Below are 21,507 nucleotides of genomic sequence, written 5' to 3'. Positions count from 1 at the left end.
CATATCAGAGACCTAGTTGTTTGTATTAATTTTGTGGATATATTTTAAAGATACATAAATTTACGGTATGCAATAAAATACCGACAGCCGGCTTCCCGACTGTCATATCCCGGCAAGGGTGAAATGCCGGGCGTCTAGATGTAGACGCCCGCATTTCCCCGACGCCGGGAGTCCGGCGCCCGGCATCACGATCGTAGTGATGCCGGGCGCCGCGAGCGGACAGCCGCGGGGGGGAGGGTTAGGTTTAGGGCTCCCGGGGGGACTTAGGGTTAGGCACCCCCACGGGATGGTTAGGATTAGGCTAGGGGGAGGGAAGGTTAGGGTTAGGCACCTCCGGGGGGGACAGGGTTAGGCACCCCCCCGGGGGACTTAGGTTTAGGCAGCGGGGAAGGGGGTGGTTAGGGTTAGGCACTTAGAGGGGGGATTGGGGTTAGGCACTTGGGGGGGGAAGTTAGGGTTAGGCACCCCTAAGGAGGGCTAGGGTTAGGGGGGTTAGGTTAGTAAATACTCACCTATCCACGATCGGGATTGCCAGCGCTGTCGGGCTTCCGCTGCTTCGAACTCTGCTCATGTCGGGAATACCCATTCCATAATTTACATGTACAAGTTTTATATTGTATATTTGATTTACAGAAGTACCCCATGTGTTTGTATATTTTTCTAAGTTTTAGAATCATTTATCATCACCTTTTTGCAAGAGTTATATCAAAATTATTTAAATAGATGCTGTTACCCCCTCTAGTTCAGTGGTTTCATTTCTTGGTTTTCTTAATAAAGAGCTTGGCTACCTCAGTATAGAGCTTTCATTACACTGCTCCAGTACAATTGAGCGGATGGAATAGAAAAGGGCATTGATTGATGCATCCAACAATGGGGAGGTGGGGGAAAACAAGAGTTATAGTATTGAAAAGCTCACAATGGTCTTTGGATTCAGAGAAACAGCTTTAACTACAGAGCCCAAGTTTATGTAACATGGCATAGACTTGCTCCCTATGGCATATATACTGTTTATATCTCACAGTCTTAATAATGACCAAACAGAGCAAGACTTTGTTAGATGAGCTTAAATGATAGTTCGGTGACCCGTTACTTACAAATGTCTTCTCTTGCTGTATATTGGATTAAACTCCCCTTAATGATCACTTTATCAGTGGCCAAGTGATGTGCCAGGGATCGAATGGAGGCTCCATTTGAATTTAAATACTGGAATAAACGCTTTTCAATTACCACCATGATGGAAATGTAACAAAGGAGACAATAATTAGGTCTCCAGTGAATTGGCAAAGATATTTAGGAACTCACAGTCTTCAACTGAGCATGGTCTAATCGGGCCAACAAGAGGACTCTACACAAGAGCTGGATACATTTCCCTTCGTTACCAAGTGTTGTTCAGAGTAACAAAGTCAAAATTAGCTCAAGGGGCAAAGAGCTTTCAAGGATAGTTGGAATAAGGGAAAACAGTTGGTGAGTAAGAACTGACAGAGTGGGAATACTGCTTTAGACGTAAACATTTATCTATATAGAATCAGCATATGGCAGATTAACAATTGGGAACAAACATGCTTAGGCACTAGAATGGACATGACCATCATGCAAGAGCCATGGCTACAATTTGAGCTAAAGACATGAGCAGTGCTGTATACATCGCTGTTAGGTGCGTTCAGCTCTCCCTTCATGAGCAAAGCAGTGTGACTCAGACATACTTCACTGATACAGCAGCATTGTCACTGTAAATTGGGAATGCCCAATCAATTTCAGGACAGTTGGTACACGGTCCTGTTCTCTCCTAATTGTTCTCGCAGTTTCCCTGCTGCTTGTGTCTGTTGCTAGTCTGGATTCTGAAACGTTGAAGTTCTGTTTAGATAAAAATATAGTTACATGAAATATAGAAACCCAACCAGCCCTGATGTTGAATCAATAGCGCTCTTGTTTATTAATTAGGGCTCCCTTACTGCAACCAGACCCCAAATTAAATTAACATGATTTATATTTCATAAATACTGTAGACTTATATTCCTCCAACCAACCCCAACATTAAATTAACATAAATAATAATAGCACAGTATGTATTAATTAGCTCTCACTTACTGCAACCAACCCCTAAATTAAAGTAACTTCATTCACTTTTTAAAAATATGTATTTTTCCCCACCCTTCAAAAAGCTCCATAAATAAATAGCATTTACATTTAATGTAAAGGTGTTGTTACAACAAAATGATCACAAAAAGCTTATAATACCGTGTAAGAGAAAATATACAGTGGTTTGCCGCTTGATTCTGCTTACAGCAATTTAGGCCAGCAGAATAAACACTACAAGAACATACAGTACAGCTCTTTAGAAACCAGTAGCAACAAACAATTACCTGGCACACAAAGCTTACTGTCTGCTGCTTTTTTATTTCAAACTTAAAAAAATTGCCAGTCTGTCTGCAGAAGTAAATAATAGTACATGTTATTGTCATTATAGGTCAGTGGTTCTTACCCATTATAAGTGCTCGTACCCATTCAGTTTTCATAAAGTTCTCTTGTATATTCTTGTCAGTTGTATGTAAAAAGGTCTATAGGACTTAAGCCTCATGAAAGGCTACACCTACCATCTTAAAATACAATATAAGAATTAGAAAAAGCATCCATCCCAACCTCAATGAACAATTTACCCCAAAAATAACTAAATTCACATATATAAAATATGAAAAATCACCTATCCGCCCTATTCAATACTTGCCTAATGTTGAAAACTAATTTCAGGGAGATTACAGCAGGCCTAAGAATGTGCCGCTAAGGGTATGTGTCATTCTCCACCCAAGGGGCATGTCTAGCTCCACCAATGGGGAGTGTCTATTTATCCCTATACATGAAAAAGTCATTATAGTTTCGGTATATGTTGATATAACAAAATGATCATAAAAAGTTTATAATACTGTGTAAGAGAAAAGATTCAGTGACTTGAATCTTCTACTTCTAACCTTTCTTTTCACAATCCCTAGGACCAAGAGGACCAAGCGTATTTTGCTGTGTTTGATGGACATGGAGGAGTAGATGCCGCCATTTATGCTTCTATCCATCTACATGTAAATTTGGTACGTCAAGAGGTTTTCCCACAAGACCCAGCTGAAGCACTGTGTAGAGCATTCCGCACCACAGATGAAAGCTTTGTAAAGAAAGCAGCACGTGAGGTCAGTATGTTAAATGATTTCTGTTTTATATATTTAGAAAGATGTCTTCCAGTTAAGGGCTGCAGCAAAACCCAATTAGCATTCTCGAAGCTTTATCTACTATATTAGACAGGATGAAAATGAAATATAGGGAATCTGCAAGAAAAAAAAAGCTGCAATGGTAAGATTAGGTGCATTAATGAGAACAGTAAGATAGTAGGTGTGGCCTTAATGCGCTAGGCACCTCTGTATATTTTGTTATATGATTATGCATTTACACACAACACCATTTATACACCGTATATAAACATTGCCTAGCAATAACATACATTTGCTAAATATATAAAATATTTATATGAGGGCAGTTTAGCAGGATTTTATTTTATATCCATTTTTGCATATCCGTTTATGGGCAGTGTACAAGTCATTATACTTCTCTCACAGACATCTGTGCCGAGATGTACAAGAAAGATGACGTTTTGGTCATTCTGAGATCCGAACTTGGCAGGAAGATCCAAGCTAAAAGCCAACCGCTCATCTCTACTACTTATGCCAGCAGTGGCAAACATATATAGTAGCCAGCAATGCCCAGCATATACCGTATAACATTATGCAATTACAGTGCCCATTCTGCTCAGCACATGTAAACAGTGACTAGCATGAACCATTAGTATATTACGCATATTTATATTATAGCGAGCACAATTTACCAGCATTGGTCAGTAGTGTTTTTTTTCTGGATAATCTGACATTTTACAACAGGGGTGGGGAACCTTTTTTCTGTCAAGGGCCATTTTGATATATATATAACATTATTTGCAGGCCACGCCCCTCCGTGTGACGTCACATGGGGCGGGGCCACACTCACCGGTGATTACAGCAATTCCCGGATCATCCTAAGGATGCTCTGGGGAGCTGTAAGTGCAGCCGTGTAACCGTCTGAAGTGTCCTAAGAACGCTCCAGGCAGCATTGCTGCATAGATTCTGGCTGCAGGGTGCCATTCTAGGCACCCTGCTAGCCAGATGAGGCTAGCAGAAAAAATCTCCAAGGGCCAGAACAGATTATTCTGCGGGCCTTATACGGCCCCCAGGCCTGAGGTTCCCCATCCCTGCTTTACAGCTACTGTACACTTGCACGGATTAAGTGGTTGCACTGTCTGGTATTATTATAGGTCATATACATTATAATAATAATAATATCTGATGTTCTGAACAAGCTCTTTGATGAACACTTTAAATGCCGTGATCATCTCATTATAAGACTGCTTGTCTATTTTCAACGCTGTTCACTTACCTAAATAAATCAAATCAATCACAGCTACCTAGATCCTGCCCACTTCCCTAGTACAGGGGCAATCTGCGGTGAATGGCGTTGTTGTGGCCCTGCCCCCTGAGGCACATTTCTGCAGTTCACAGCGGTGGAGGGTGGGACTAGGATGACACAACTCGCTGTACTACCACACCACTTCCTATACCTCCCACCTAGACCTTGACCTTTATGATTTACACTTCTGCACACTGACCATATTCAGACGTCTCCATTCTTTAATCCTAACTGCACATTGATTTTTGGTGACACCTCTGCATTATCAAAAAGTAGGGTTGCACTGGGCAGTCCAGCTAGGTACAGTACAGTTACTTATACTATTCATACTTTACGCTGCATTAAATGGTCTCCAGCGAAGGTATCTATTTTGTGGACTAAATTAATATTTACGGAAAATATAATCTATGAAATCACTAGGCAAACTCAAATGAATATTGGATTATCCCAGAAAATGTATGCAGAGCTGTGCAGAGCTAGATTAGTGGGAGGAAGGGGGGACCCGAGCACACTGCTGCACTGTGTAGTACCTTGCATTTTCTAAGGGCCAGATGAATGGTGAAAGGGGTAGGAACGAACGATGAATGGGGGCAGTGCTGACAAGAGGGAGAGGGTTGGAGGAATGAGGGCGGATTCCCCTGTCTTAAGTGCCTTGGGCCCCCCAAAAGTTCATTCCGGGCCTTCCATTTTGGATCTGTAAGTGATGTTTCCAAACCCCCCACCTGTCTAGTCACATGACCCGGCTCACACCTCCTAATTAGTTAGTTGCATGACTTGACTCAACCTCAGGACTCTGGTATTGCTATTGACTTACACGTCTCAGCCTGTAATGTCGGTGGCTGTTATGGCATGCTGGAACATGTGAACATGTGAGTTTAGGTTGAACATAGCAGGCATTGACATCACATCAAATACAGATGTGTCCTTGCTCATCTAGCCTCAATACGGCATGCAGCGTGATATGCCTGGCATGAGTGAGCCCGTGCAACTCTGCTAGCATCAGGCGTCTTTTATTGCCAAAAATGTGGGTAGACATTAGATGACTATTTTGCCCGATCCAACAGATCAGGCCGACATATCGCCCAAATCGCCTGTGTACGCACTACGTTGGGCCATGCGCACTCCCATTTAGTTGTCAGTCGCATCGTCAGGTCGGCTCTACATGCAGCTCAATCTGACAATGTGACTGACGGCCCAACGCAGCGGGATGTGGAAATAAAGCTGTGGCCGCTGCATCAGAGCACTTTGTATGCTGACAGAGAGTCGCACACAGATTTACAAGTGTCCAGGGCCGCCATCAGGGGGGGTCTGCCGGGACTGGAGTCCCCGGGCCCGGACCCTGGCTGAACGGAGGGGGGGCCCGGCCGCTGCTACTGCCCGCCACCAGTCACTGCTAGCTACCACCCGCTGCTGCCGACTTGGTCCCGGTACCCTTAAGTAAATAGAGGAGGAGGAGGCAGCCCGGACCCGCTCGAGTCGCTCCGCCCGCTCCACCCAAAGGACACTTGCTGGCCCCTGCCCTGCTACTGTATATTTAATAAAGTTTTTTTAGCCGCGGCGCGCGTGACGTCATGACGTCACGCGCTACAGGAGGGCGAGGTCGGAGAAGCTGCGGATCAAGAGGAGCAGCATCTCTGCCAGGGATGAAGCGGAGAAGGAGCCGGAGCGGGGAACTCGGAGCCTTCTTAAAGGAAATAAGGTAAGTGCACAGCGGGGAGATGGCAGATGGATTTAATAATAATAAACAGGACGGGGAGGGGGGGGGGGGGGAGTGGTTTGGTTTGGAAAAAAGAGCTAGGCAGGGCACAGACTGGATTTAACAAATGGGGAGACTGGACTTAATAAACGGGGGAGGGGGGGGGAGGAAGTGGGGAATGAGCGAGGCAGATCATGGCACATATTGGATTTAATAAACAGGGCCGGGGGGGGGGACAGTAATCAGCGCCGTCTCCTGGTGCGTCCTAGTTGCATCACATTTCGACTTAGATGTATTTTCTTCAAAAAAAGACGCCCGGTGCTAGGCCGGGACCAGGCGCGCCAATAGGGGGTGTTTGATGCGACTGCAGCAAAGACAAGTGAGGACACATCTGTACCATTCTTTGTCAGGAACATAGATTCTACTCTCCCACTAGTGCAATATATATCAGAGCAATGTCATCTGTAGGTAAGTGCACATATACATAAATGATGATAATAATAATAATTATAATAAAAAAGTGCACAGAACAATTCTTTATCAAATCTGATTGTATGTATGTGACAGTTCCTCTTTAGACGTTACTGGAGATTTCCTCTAGTGGTTTGCCGCTTGTTGCTGCTTACAGCAATTTAGGCCAGCAGAATAAACACTACAAGAACATACAGTACAGCTCTTTTGAAATCAGTAGCAACAAACAATTACCTGGCACACAAAGCTTACTGTCTGCTGCTTTTTTATGTCAACCTGAAAATTGCCAGTCTGTCTGCAGAAGTAAATAATAGTACATTTTATTGTCATTATAGGTCAGTGGTTCTTACCCTTTATAAGTGCTCGTACCCATTCAGTTTTCATAAATTTCACTTGTATATTCTTGTCAATTATGTATGTAAAAACGTCCATAGGACTTAAGCCTCATGAAAGGCTACACCTACCATCTTAAAATACAATATAAGAATTAGAAAAAGCATCCATCCCAACCTCAATGAACGATTTACCCCAAAAATAACTAAATTCACATATATAAAATATGAAAAATCACCTATTCGCCCTATTCAATACTTGCCTAATGTTGAAAACTAATTTCAGGGAGATTACAGCAGGCCTAAGAATGTGCCGCTAAGGGTATGTGTCATTCTCCATCCAAGGGGCACGTCTAGCTCCACCAATGGGGTGTCTATTTATTTAACCCTATACATGAAAAAGTCATAGTTTGGGTGACACACATGTGTTTATTTGAAATCTACCTGGCTGGCTGTTTTATACCTCCTGACAGGTTGCCGGATATACAGATGTAGCCACGCTCATCTATCCCGCGATGCGTGTGCATCGTGGCATGGATGGAGTGACTAGTGTGCCCGCGTCCAGGTCTCCAGTTATAGTGCACTCACAGGTGCTGCCAGGAAGCAGACTATTCAAGCTGCTTGCCAGGGCATCGAGGTAACTTTTTAATTTTTTTTTTTAAATAGCCTGGACAAAAAACAATAGAGATGCACTGTAACAGATGAATTAGTTAGATATGTTCAGTTTCAGGTAGGAAGGTTCTTTAATTTCTTAATAATTTAGATATTATAAGCAGACTGAGATATACTGTACATGGATTGCATGTATTTATCTGGTATGATATTGACAGCTATTAAGAGAAGTAGATAATACTATTTAATCTGGCTGTTTGGGCGATAGATATTTGTAATACATAGGGCCAAGCAGTTATTCACCTCGAACGCTGTGGAAACCAGAGGATTTTTCAGTTAACATTATCCAGTTTCTACTTCTCATTAAGTTTATGTGACACTCTGGCATGAAGTTCCAAGTCCTTGATGCACTTAAAGGAGTGTGGATATTAATAGTGTGTCCCCATTTTCAGAGTCCACAAACGATCAGAGGAGGAAAATAAATTCAGATGGGTCCTAATTCTTTCATTTATCATTTTCTATAAAGAGCTCTTGATTGTTCTCTCTACCCTCCGCCTAGCAGTTAATTATATATTAGATGTCAAGAGTGATTAATACTGTACAGAATTCACATCTCTGAGAAGATTACAAAACAGTCTTCCCTCATTCATAGGCTGGAGAATCCTGGGATTCATCTATTGCAGGCTAAATTCAGATTATTTAATATATATCTTTTTCACTTTTATAAGGTGAACACCTATAAGTTTCCGTAGTTGTAATATATTGAATAGTCGGCTTATTAAGGCCAATGCATTTTTATTCTGCTTCGCTGGAAAGCTGCATCATGAATTGTTCCCACCCAAGGCAAGGTCAGCGCACTCGTAGCCAACCAGGTAGAAATAAACTCCTTTGTTTGGGGATTTTAGCATTACATTATGTAGGTTAGGAAGTAAGAATTGGCCTTTTGTGAACGATCTAGTATCTAATGGGAACTTTATATACACATTGAACAGCCAGTTTAATATGGTCACAAGTCAACGTTCCTGGGAAATGTTGTGGCCCCAAAGATTGCACACCCTTGTCCTGTGCATGAGGCATATTCATCCAGTTACTACTGTATGACTTTCCTCCGCCTGTTGCTGATCACTTCCGGTGACTACTAGTTACTGTACCTTCCCTTCTGCCAATTCCGGCTTTCAGTCACTGTAACATTCCCTATAAATACCTGATGCAGTTGGCGAAGGAAATAACCTGCTAGAATGTCACACAGGATGTATTATACATTTCTGGCAATGATTCTGAAATCAATAAAGAAATGTAAAAGATGAGAATTTCTATAGCAAATGAAAGCAAGTATTACTGTTCTGAGGATTAATTAGATATTATGGGCCTGATTCAGAGGTGGAGGCAGATGCGCTTACAGCTGCGTCTATTGGCGGTCGCATGTATGCAGCTTAATCCAAATGCTGCTACAAAGTCCGTCTCCTGTGTATATCAATGCGACTGAATGTGCAAGGACTGAGATGCCCACTCCCAGCGTCTGTACACGCTGTAATGGCCCGTACACACAGGACGATCAGACAACGATTAGATATCATTGTCTGGTTGTCCTGCATGTGCTGTTGGGATGTCAATATCGAACATCCAGCAACTATAAACGACCCCCCATCGACTATAACGACCCGTGATTAACGATCGCGGGTCCCTATAGTAAATAGACTAACCTGGTCGATATCGACCAGGTTGGCCTGCATGCACGGGCTATGGTAGATATCGACCATCCGTGCCTGCGCATCGACCATCGTTTGAAGGGGCCAGAAACTTGTCTATTTGAATGATAACGATATATCGTTATCGTTCAACAGACCAGGGAAATCTGTGTATGCACCATAATACAGACTGCTGCATCTGTAGACGCCACCATCGGTTGCACCATCAAAACTTGCACGGCTCTATGGCAACCACTTTCACAGACACATCGACGACACTCTTATAACACACCCATAAGACACCACCCAGTAACGCCTACAACATTTTCAATACATTTCTCCGTGTGTGCTTCTGAAATCGCAACTGTGACTCTGTACGGCAACTTAGACACATGCACAGTTGCAAAAAATCAGTCCACTACGTCTAACATCAGCCGTGCGTCTAGATCTAAGTCAGACCCTATAAGATTATGTGCCCAGTACATTTTACATTCCTGAGAACTTTTTACATGCTGCAGGATTTGTGTCAACGTTTTAAATCCCCTACCATTGGCTTATTGCTTCATCATTGGGCCTTATACTGTAGCGAGAGTTTGCAGGAGATTGGCAAAGCTGTTCCATCCACCAAATGCATAGTGACGTTCAGTTCGGGCTTTCAGTTCTCAAATATAAGAATCAGACGGGCTTTGCTGCTAATGCACAGTTTCCTTTAGTTTTTCAGAGAAGCAGAGTGGTGGCTTTGGCTACAGACGGACCACCACTGCTGGATCACCTTCACCTCCAGCCCACATTCCATGAAAATTGTGATACATCCCTCCCTCTGTCATCTGCATATGGCATACAGTACTTTCCTACTTTATGTTTCTCCTCTCCAGAAGAATCCCGGAGAGAGATACAGAGGAGCACTCTGGGGCGGGGCTGTACACATCATTGAGCCCTATCCCAGTCTTGGCAAAATGCAGCGAATCACAAGTCATTTGAGAGGGAAAGAAGCGAAAATTATGCATATTGCATTGTATTGGCCCCACCCCCTCCCTATTGACCCGGTATTCCCGGTATTCTCTCCCCATCCTGCTCACATTACTAGGAAGTTGGTGGGATGTGTGGATCCACCCACTCTTCTGGGGGTCTGGGGACTACCCGAATAATTGTGAGTCTCCCACACCTTCCAGGAGAGCAGATAAGTATGGCATACGACATCTGTGATCTCCGGCATGCAGGTACTCTTACCTGCAGGGACAGCTCTTCCGATAATGGCCATTGCATAACATTCCACTTTTTAGCCTTAAAAAACTCTTTGGTTGCTTTTGCAGTATGCTTCGGGTCATTGTCCATCTGCACTGTGAAGCTCAGATGTGCTTTAACTGCAGACTTTCAGATTTAATTTGAGGGTAATTACATCCAAATCAGGTGAACGGTGTAGGAATTACAACGGTTTCTATATGTGCCTCCCACTTTTTAAGGGGCCAAAAGTAATGGGACAAACTAAACATTCTGTCAATGTCCCAATATTTATGCACCTGACTGTATATACCAATCTGCAATACATCGCTGCCAGAAAATCAACAGTCAATGCAATTTATTAATAACATATTGATAATGCAGCTGAGTGATAATGCTTTCTCACCAGGCCAGTCTTGGGAGATATGCACATGTAGTGTTCCACTAATACTAATAAAAAAACAAAAAAATAAATAATATTAATTGTACTACAACAATCCTTGTCAAATAGACTTCAGCATGCTTTAGTCTGTGAGACCTGGCTCATCTGTTCTCTGGAGGGGGCTATCTCTGCTCATTAGTGTGAACAATGCTTTTCCTCATTCCACACCAACGGTACATAAATCTCAGAATGTATTTTATGCCGGTCCTGTATCTACTGTGGTATATGATTAGCACTAGGTCATATGTCCCAACAGTCAATGTTCAGTGGGACATTTCTGATTTGAGGGCTCTGTCCAGCCAATTACGATCAGGACTGCAATTTTCCCAATTGGCTGATCAGTTGGGCGGTCCCATTTGCATGATCAGCGGACTGCTCCATTCCCATTCTCCTCTGTACATTTGTTGGGAGGTATGCAAGGTTATTGGTTATAACAGATGTTCTCAAACTCCGCCATTACAGTCCAAGTTTTAAGGATTATTCATGCGCAAGCACAGGTGACTTAACTAGTACCTCAATCAATTTGATTGAACCATCTGGACTTAGCATGGATATCCTTTAAACCTGGACTTTAATGGCAGATTTTGGGAATCTCTGGGTTATAGCACTGTGATAGCTTTCTCTACAGTGGATTCCAGCAGCCAGTTGGAAACCTTACAGTGCATGTTTTTAAGCTCTCCTCAAGAATCAGCTCTCCTCAATAATCATATTAAATAATTAGTACCACCGGTGGATCTTTTAAAAATAGTTAGTCTATATTTAACTCCCTGTGCACCAGCTAGATAATATGGAATACATTCACTGTTAGGGTTCAATGACTAGATTTGGAAAACTAAGAAATACCATTTTGTCTTAACGTGCTGAATACATAAGACTTTGGTCTGTGGCAGAGCTTGCTTAGCTGCGTATTTTCACATAGATCACTTTGTAGAAAAAAATCTGTAAAGATGGCAGATATGTAACATATTGTGTTTATATTGCTTTGTTTTTTGGTGGCCCACAGTTTAAGTGGTCTCCATTTGAAAAGGCTACATCTGTAAATGTCAACTCGTTTTTCACCTAGGCACAGATATACAATAGGTCTGTGTAGAGGAGATGCATATACTTGAACAGAATTAAATAGCTTGATTATTTTTTGCTGCCAAGCTCTGAATTGCTTTCATGAAGCAAAATGAACTGGCAGGAGATGTAGACGGGGGGAGATAGTGTGGAAGAAAAATTATTCTGTGCACGAGCAATATTCCTTCAGACTGGGGCAGATGTGCGTGTGTCATAGTAATATCTATCACAGCAACATGAGGCTTAAGGTGACATTGGACAAAAAGAAAACAGCACTGAGCTGCTCATACACTCAAAGATGATGTCTGGTACCTCACTGACTGTGTGCAAAGGAATCTTTCCAGGGAGAATGGTGTCCTGTTCAATTTAAAACTGCACACACTTACCCCATATCCAGTGGCGTAAGTTCATCCCAGACGCAAGTTATAATTTGGTGCCCCCGCTCCCTAAAAAAAAATGAAAATAAATATGGCGCATTTCTATCTATCTATCTATCACATATGCACAAAAATACTAATAGAGAATAGCCTTAAGTGGGGTGAATATATTGTGGGCAATGGTTGAGGTGCCCCTTCAGTGTTGGCACCCGGTGGCAGGCACCTCCATTGTCTCCCATAGTTCTGCCAATATCATAGCAAATTAAGATTTTGCCCTCATCAAAAGACAGAGCCAGTTGGATTTTATGATATAGTTTAAAAGAAAATTTTCCACTTATTTAAACCATAGTCCCCTATTGATAAGAGGATGACATTTAATTAACTTTTCTGCTACAGTATCTTCCAGTGGAAAAATAGGTTTATATTTTTTCTAATTCACCTACTTGTACTGTAAGCTGCAGAGCTGTAACTATAAAGTCTTTCATTTGCCATCACTCCCTGACCCATACCATCTACTGTAATATCCCTCACTCTCTAACCTATACTGTCCCTCACTCCCTGACCTATACCTCACATACTGTAATATCCCTCATTCCCTGACTCATACCTCACATACTGTAATATCCCTCACTCACTAACCCATACTGTCCCTCACTCCCTGACTCATACCTCACATACTGTAATATCCCTCACTCACTAACCCATACTGTCCCTCACTGCCTGACTCATACCTCACATACTGTAATATCCCTCACTCACTAACCCATACTGTCCCTCACTCCCTGACTCATACCTCACATACTGTAATATTCCTCACTCGCCATCATTCCCTGACCCATACCTCACATACTGTAATATTCCTCACTTCCCATCATTTCCTGACCCATACCTTACATACTGTAATATTCCTCACTCGCCATCATTCCCTGACCCATACCTCACATACTGTAATATCCCTCACTCGCCATCATTCCCTGACCCATACCTTACATACTGTAATATACCTCACTTCCCATCATTCCCTGACCCATACACCTCACATACTGTAATATACCTCACTTCCCATCATTTCCTGACCCATACCTCACATACTGTAATATACCTCACTTCCCATCATTTCCTGACCCATACCTCACATACTGTAATATTCCTCACTCACTAACCCATACTGTCCCTCACTCCCTGACTCATTCCTCACATACTGTAATATGCCTCACTCACTAACCCATACTGTCCCTCACTCCCTGACTCATTCCTCACATATTGTAATATCCCTCACTCGCCATCATTCCCTGACCCATACCTCACATACTGTAATATCCCTCACTCGTCATCACTCCCCGACCCATACCTCACATACTGTAATATTCCTCACTCGCCATCATTCCCTGACCCATACCTCACATACTGTAATATTCCTCACTCGCCATCATTCCCTGACCCATACCTCACATACTGTAATATCCCTCTCGTCATCATTCCCTGACCCATACCTTACATACTGTAATATACCTCACTTCCCATCATTTCCTGACCCATACCTCGCATACTGTAATATCCCTCACTCGCCATCATTCCGACCCATACCTTACATACTGTAATATTCCTCACTTCCCATCATTCCCTGACCCATACCTCACATACTGTCCCTCACTCCCTGACTCATACCTCACATACTGTAATATTCCTCACTCGCCATCATTCCCTGACCCATACCTCATACTGTAATATTCCTCACTCACTAACCCATACTGTCCCTCACTCCGACTCATACCTCACATACTGTAATATCCCTCACTCACTAACCCATACTGTCCCTCACTCCCTGAGTCATTCCTCACATACTGTAATATCCCTCACTCGCCATCACTCCCTAACCCATACCTCACATACTGTAATATTCCTTTGTCGCCATCGCTCCCTGACCCATACCTCACATACTGTAATATGCCTCACTCGCCATCATTCCCTGACCCATACACCTCACATACTGTAATATTCCTCACTTCCCATCATTTCCTGACCCATACCTTACATACTGTAATATTCCTCACTCGCCATCATTCCCTGACCCATACCTTACATACTGTAATATTCCTCACTTCCCATCATTCCCTGACCCATACCTCATACTGTAATATCCCTCACTCACCAACCCATACTGTCCCTCACTCCCTGACTCATACCTCACATACTGTAATATCCCTCACTCGCCATCATTCCCTGACCCATACCTCACATACTGTTATATCCCTCACTCGTCATCACTCCCTAACCCATACCTCACATACTGTAATATTCCTTTGTCGCCATCGCTCCCTGACCCATACCTCACATACTGTAATATGCCTCACTCGCCATCATTCCCTGACCCATACCTCACATACTGTAATATTCCTCACTCGCCATCATTCCCTGACCCATACCTCATACTGTAATATTCCTCACTCGCCATCATTCCCTAACCCATACCTCATACTGTAATATTCCTCACTCGCCATCATTCCCTGACCCATACCTCACATACTGTAATATTCCTCACTCGCCATCATTCCCTGACCCATACCTCACATACTGTAATATTCCTCACTCACTAACCCATACTGTCCCTCACTCCCTGACTCATACCTCACATACTGTAATATCCCTCACTCACTAACCCATACTGTCCCTCACTCCCTGACTCATTCCTCACATACTGTAATATTCCTCACTCGCCATCATTCCCTGACCCATACCTCATACTGTAATATTCCTCACTCGCCATCATTCCCTGACCCATACCTCACATACTGTAATATTCCTTTGTCGCCATCGCTCCCTGACCCATACCTCACATACTGTAATATGCCTCACTCGCCATCATTCCCTGACCCATACCTCACATACTGTAATATTCCTCACTCGCCATCATTCCCTGACCCATACCTCATACTGTAATATTCCTCACTCGCCATCATTCCCTAACCCATACCTCATACTGTAATATTCCTCACTCGCCATCATTCCCTGACCCATACCTCACATACTGTAATATTCCTCACTCGCCATCATTCCCTGACCCATACCTCACATACTGTAATATTCCTCACTCACTAACCCATACTGTCCCTCACTCCCTGACTCATACCTCACATACTGTAATATCCCTCACTCACTAACCCATACTGTCCCTCACTCCCTGACTCATTCCTCACATACTGTAATATTCCTCACTCGCCATCATTCCCTGACCCATACCTCATACTGTAATATTCCTCACTCGCCATCATTCCCTGACCCATACCTCATACTGTAATATCCCTCACTCGTCATCACTCCCTAACCCATACCTCACATACTGTAATATTCCTTTGTCGCCATCGCTCCCTGACCCATACCTCACATACTGTTATATTCCTCACTCGCCATCATTCCCTGACCCATACCTCACATACAGTAATATTCCTCACTCGCCATCATTCCCTGACCCATACCTCACATACTGTAATATTCCTCACTCACTAACCCATACTGTCCCTCACTCCCTGACTCATTCCTCATACTGTAATATCCCTCACTCACTAACCCATACTGTCCCTCACTCCCCGACTCATTCCTCACATACTGTAATATCCCTCACTCGCCATCATTCCCTGACCCATACCTTACATACTGTAATATACCTCACTTCCCATCATTTCCTGACCCATACCTCACATACTGTAATATTCCTCACTCGCCATCATTCCCTGACCCATACCTCACATACTGTAATATCCCTCACTCGCCATCATTCCCTGACCCATACCTTACATACTGTAATATACCTCACTTCCCATCATTTCCTGACCCATACCTTACCTGCTGTAACTTCCCTCACTCAGCACAACTCCCTGACTCCATACCTCACTCACAGAAAAGGAAAACAAAACACCAAAATAAAATTGTATGACAATACTATTTCTTAAATTAAATTGTCCTACCTCTCATTGCCAGCACCCGTTGATATTCATTCCTCCTCCCAATGGTTGTATTACTGGGTTGAAACTTTGTTTCTGCCTGATGCTTTTGCTGTACTCCAATACCTAGGGGTAGACCGTTGTAGAGAAATGACAGGAGGGTTTGCAATGAGCCTCCCTCATCCCCTTGTCTGTATGTTCTGTAATGTGCTTACCCCCTGTATATTTGTATGTGTTGTGATGAGCCCCCAAATCTCTATATTCTTCATTGTTCTCCTCGTCATCTGTAAGTTCTATATTGTCTTCCCCCCATTGTTAATTCTCTATTGTGCTCCCAGCTCATTTGCACTGACAGGCAACCTCACGTCTGCAACGCTACTGGTAGCCAGGGCCAGGTGCCGTCAGGAACAGGTACCACCAGGGAACATGGATCAATGCAGGCGGTCAGGCATCAGCAACATGTTCCACCAGGGCAATTGTGTGCAGGTGGCGGTGCCTCCCAGTGCCCTGGGCGGAGACCCGGCTGTAGGCTTCAGATTGAAAGCGTAGTAGACTGAGCCCTATAGGGCTCTCCCTTCTATTTTTTATTAGATTGAACTAGTAAAGTTTGGCTGGTAGCCACTGACTTCTGTTACTTTCAAATACAAAAGATAATAATACAAGATGAGGGGTATTGCTTTTGTTCATAATGTTCTTTATCCCCTGTCCCAACACAGTTTTTTAACCATAAACTTGAATGTATATTTTTGCAGGTGATCAAATCATATTGATGAACAAGTTCTTCTTCTTTTTTTCTTTTGATTGATATGTGTGGATCTCTTTAAATACATTTATATATTTTATGTGATAAACAGAATTTCTAATAGCCAAAATGCTTTTCTGTGGTATAGTGAATTGTTTTGTTATATTTTAACTAAACACCTTTATTTTTACTTTTTTGGCCTAGAACCTACGATGTGGCACAACTGGCGTGGTGACTTTTATCCGTGGCAACATGCTGCATGTGGCCTGGCTGGGAGACTCGCAGGTTATGCTAGTACGGAAGGGACAAGCTGTGGAACTAATGAAACCACATAAGCCAGACAGAGAGGTGAGGCCTACAGAGTTGGTGAAGCCATTTTAATTAGTGTGCGGACACTGTCTTCTTCTGTAAAAGGAGAGTGGTCATATAGAATCATACTTGCCTACTTTTTGCATCCCCTCTTTGGGAGAAGCCCGGAGAGGGGAGGCAGCTGACTACTTCAGGGGGCGAGACGGGCTTGGACGTATTATGCCCCACCCTTGTCACTGCAAAATGCTACGATTTGAGGGTCCATGGGGAGGGGGGGTGCTAAATGACGTGTTTTCTTTTCATTTAGCCCCGCCTCCCCACACAGACCACAATTCAAATTTTTGTCTTCCCTATTCTGCCCACTTCACTAGGAAGTGGATGGGGTGCAGGAGATCCGGACACTCTTCCGGGGGTACGGAATCTGTAGCCGCCCGCAACTTCCGTCAGAGTAGGTAAGTATGTGAAGAATATATATTACAATCTAAAAATAGACTATTTTATCAGTGCTGATGGAAGGCTTTCCAAAAGCTATAGATGTATCATCATTTAACTATCCTTCTGGCCAGACATAACTTAAGGCCCCCTTACATCTACAACAGATTGGGGCAATTCCCTGTTCTATCGCTGCCTGGCTCATGGGATTTTAGAAATCCGACATGTTTGATTTCCCCGACTTGCCGAGCCTGACCAAAATATGGTCAGGATTGGCGAGTCGGGGATTTTTAACATTGATTTTTTTCCCCGATCCGCCGCCAGATCGCCGATCGATGGTCACCAATCCGCGGATTGGATCTTGGATCGGCAGAACAGAGAATATCAGTACTGATGTATGGGCCCCTTTAGATAGAGCTTAATAAATTTGAGAGATGTGCTAATGAACAATGTATCTTGTGATAAGATATCACAACTAGTGGTAAGCTGTCACAAGCTAGTATTCTGTTATAGAATATTAGCTTATCAGGAGTTTAGATAACTTTTGTATTACGCAAAGCCATGCAAATGTTTAGCCGGAAGTATAATTAATTAAGAACACATCTGTATGTAGTGTAATGCTAACAAAAAAAACTGATTCCTCTGGACGTGTAACCAATTGCCAGATTTTTGTTGTACTTGTTTATTTGCATCTTCTTATGGCCTGATGCAGGTCCGGATGGTAGTTAGGGGTCTATTTACTAAGCAGTGTTAGGAGACAGAGTGAAAAGTGATAAGGTGCCAGCCAATCAGCTCCCAACTGTCATCTCACAGGCGGTGTTTGAAAAATTACAGTTGGGAGCGGATTGGCTGGCACCTTATCACTTTTCACTCTGTCTCCTAACACTGCTTAGTAAATAGACCCCTAAGTGTATTAACACAGTTTTCCGGAAAACTGCGCATGTGCAGAACAGGTCCTGCGATCTCACTCATTGATTCCACAGTTTGAGCATGATTGACATGCTGCGGTATTTGGGGAGGGGCGAAGAGGGGCGTTCCATATGTGCCGAGGCCTGCATCGGTGGACGCAGATTTCCTGGCCTCGCAAGCTGCCAGCCTAAGTAAGCTGAACCATACTCAGACTGGCCGGTGATGCCACCATCGTGACCGATGGCTCTTTTTAACTGTCATCACAGACACTTGGAGTTAAGCTGTATCTCTTATAATGGGAAAATGTATGTTCTTGTGTGCATTTAGAGGTAAGAGATGGGGCTCTCCTTACCTGCGAGGACCGTGAGTATATTTGGTCTGAAAGACCTCTTTGGGATACTAAGAGGGGTATTCAATATGAAACGTTAACTTCACTGCCGAAGTTAACGTTTCATATCGGAGTTTTTTTCTGCGTTAAGTCTGCTGCACGCTCCCGCTTTATCCCCGTATTCAATATCAAATTAACAAAAACGGGAAACTCCGAAGTTGGATTTGCGTAAAGTTACGAATTTTTCCTTAAAATAATTGTAAGACCCCCCTAAAGTTGTAAAAACATGGGGGAACACTATGGGTACCCCCGTTTTAGCCTTTAATTGAAAGTCGGGGATTTAAATAGCCGCAGCAAGTGCCTGAAGTGATGCAGAAGAGCACTTAGGTTATTTTTTTCGTTTTTTTAAGTGGTCCCATCAAATTTGGGGTACATGAAAATGGGTACTAGCACATTTTGATGTCCCTAAAGTAATTTTTTTTAAATTCTGCATTTGTGCACCTGCCGCTATAATTCTATTCTAGAAAACACCTGCCGCATACATGCAGAATAGCCCTGAACCTATTTCCCTATTGTTTAACAATTTTTTCCCATTTTTTTTTGCACCCCAATTTTTTAATTTTTTGGGGTGTCCCTATTTTTTTTTTTTAAACCTTTTTTTGACAGTTCTTTTTTAAATTTCAATCTCAGGGGTGCAGGCTTAAAAAAATAAACCCCAATTCTGCACTTTTTTTCGACACCTATTCAATGGTGAAAAGTTATCACCGTTTTTTATCAAAGACTTGTCAAAACTGCGATAAGTCTTTGAAATTGAATAGGGTGTAAAAGTAAAACAAGTGATATTAACGCAAAAACGTTAAAAAGTGCGATATTAACGCAAAAAACACCCATATTGAATACCCCTCTAAATAGGAAACAGTCAGTAGAGTGCCGTCCCAGTCCCTGATAACATTTGGAAACAAGAGACTTCTCACAGCAGGTGCCCCTAAAGCTCCTTTCATCTTACATCGTGTGTGACAGAGATCACAATATACTTTTTGTTGCAAGTCCGATAATGCTAAAGGACTGTTATCTATAAATAAATGAACACAGCAAGGATGGCTTTATTTTATAAAGAAATTCATTAACCTCCGAGACGTATAATTTCTCAGGGTATTCTGATTTTCTATACCTATCTGTGTCGACACAATTTGGATCAGCATTTATAAAATAATTATAAATATATGTAATTGATGTTAGCAAACATTTTACTGTTTTTTATTGTTTTTTTATATACACATGTGCATTTGTTATATTATATGTTTTCATTATACATTGATATAAAATATCTTAAATATAATAATGGAGTCTTGAGTTATTTTCTGAGGTGATAAGCGCAACTTCGTTTTGTTTAGTTTTGTGACCCTTCATTGAGAGGCTTTAGTGAGTATACACAACTCACTTGTTAGTTGCTGCTAATATTAATATATTTTTCACGTATTCTATACTAGAGCCTAAATACATGTTTTATGTGTGATCTTCTTAATTTAGGCACATTGTTCCTTTTTGTGACAGTCTTAATCCTGGAGCTCAATGGGCTTACTGATTAGCTTAGCTGTGTCTCTGAATGTGAAACAGGATTGTGGGAGATGGCTCATGCTGATCGGGAGACACAGAGATCGCCACAGACAAGTCCCCCTTTTCAGGCTTGGTTAGTTTTGGGCACTTGGTAGACAACTATATGAGCTGGGTTCTGGGCCCCATAGCAATGGCACCCCTTGCACCCACTATAGCTACACCCATGTATCTGGGTCATATCAATAGTGTGACCACTGCTCCACTACATTTCATTGTCAAACTATTATTGTTAGGTTTGATCTATTGCGACTGTGACCATAAATGTGTATATACTTATGTAAGCACAGGTGCTGCCTGCTAATAATTCTTGTGCTTGTTTCTTTACAGGATGAGAAACATCGCATAGAGGCCTTGGGAGGTTGTGTGGTCTGGTTTGGAGCATGGAGAGTTAATGGAAGCCTGTCTGTCTCCAGAGCTATTGGTAGGAGATTGACTTTAATTAATTCTTTCCCCTTCTCTCTGTCTCCTTATGGCCCTGATTTTAATTAAGCGTTTGATGAGCTCAGAAATACAGAAAGCTAAAGAAACATGAAACAGAAGATAATTTGTATTGGGAAATCTAAAGTCATCTCACCTAGGATGCAATTAAATTATAAAAGCTCTTAGACTCCATTAACTAAACAGAGTAATGTGCTCAAGATTTATTCCCACACCCTGGTCAGTGTTTACTTTATAAAGAGACATATCCTTGGACATTGTTCAGAGGAAACAATATTTTCCTTCATTTTTTTTTTTAGCAGATTGTTCTGTGCCCATTGCTCCAATTATAACCTTGGTACAGTGCAATATAAGTATGCACAGCTTTGGCAGTAGTAGATACTGGATCTGTACTGGGAGTCAAAAGGTTGGGCA

General features: G+C 42.6%; 1 protein-coding gene across 2 annotated transcripts in view; it reads left to right on the top strand.

Moving 5' to 3' along the window:
- PPM1E (protein phosphatase, Mg2+/Mn2+ dependent 1E) overlaps window positions 1–21,507 on the top strand; it is a 370,197-nt gene that overhangs the window by 317,264 nt on the left and 31,426 nt on the right. For both annotated transcript variants that reach the window (XM_088449535.1, XM_088449536.1), the window contains exons 4-6: window positions 2,988–3,176; window positions 17,265–17,408; window positions 20,983–21,076. In XM_088449535.1, the coding sequence (XP_088305661.1) occupies window positions 2,988–3,176; window positions 17,265–17,408; window positions 20,983–21,076 (427 nt within the window). The remainder of the gene's footprint in view (window positions 1–2,987; window positions 3,177–17,264; window positions 17,409–20,982; window positions 21,077–21,507) is intronic.

Source organism: Taudactylus pleione, unplaced genomic scaffold, assembly GCF_031769625.1.
Source record: "Taudactylus pleione unplaced genomic scaffold, aTauple2 ptg000487l, whole genome shotgun sequence".
NCBI lineage: Eukaryota > Metazoa > Chordata > Amphibia > Anura > Myobatrachidae > Taudactylus > Taudactylus pleione.
Note: the sequence above shows the minus strand (reverse complement) of the source record. Positions and strands in the feature narration are given on the sequence as shown.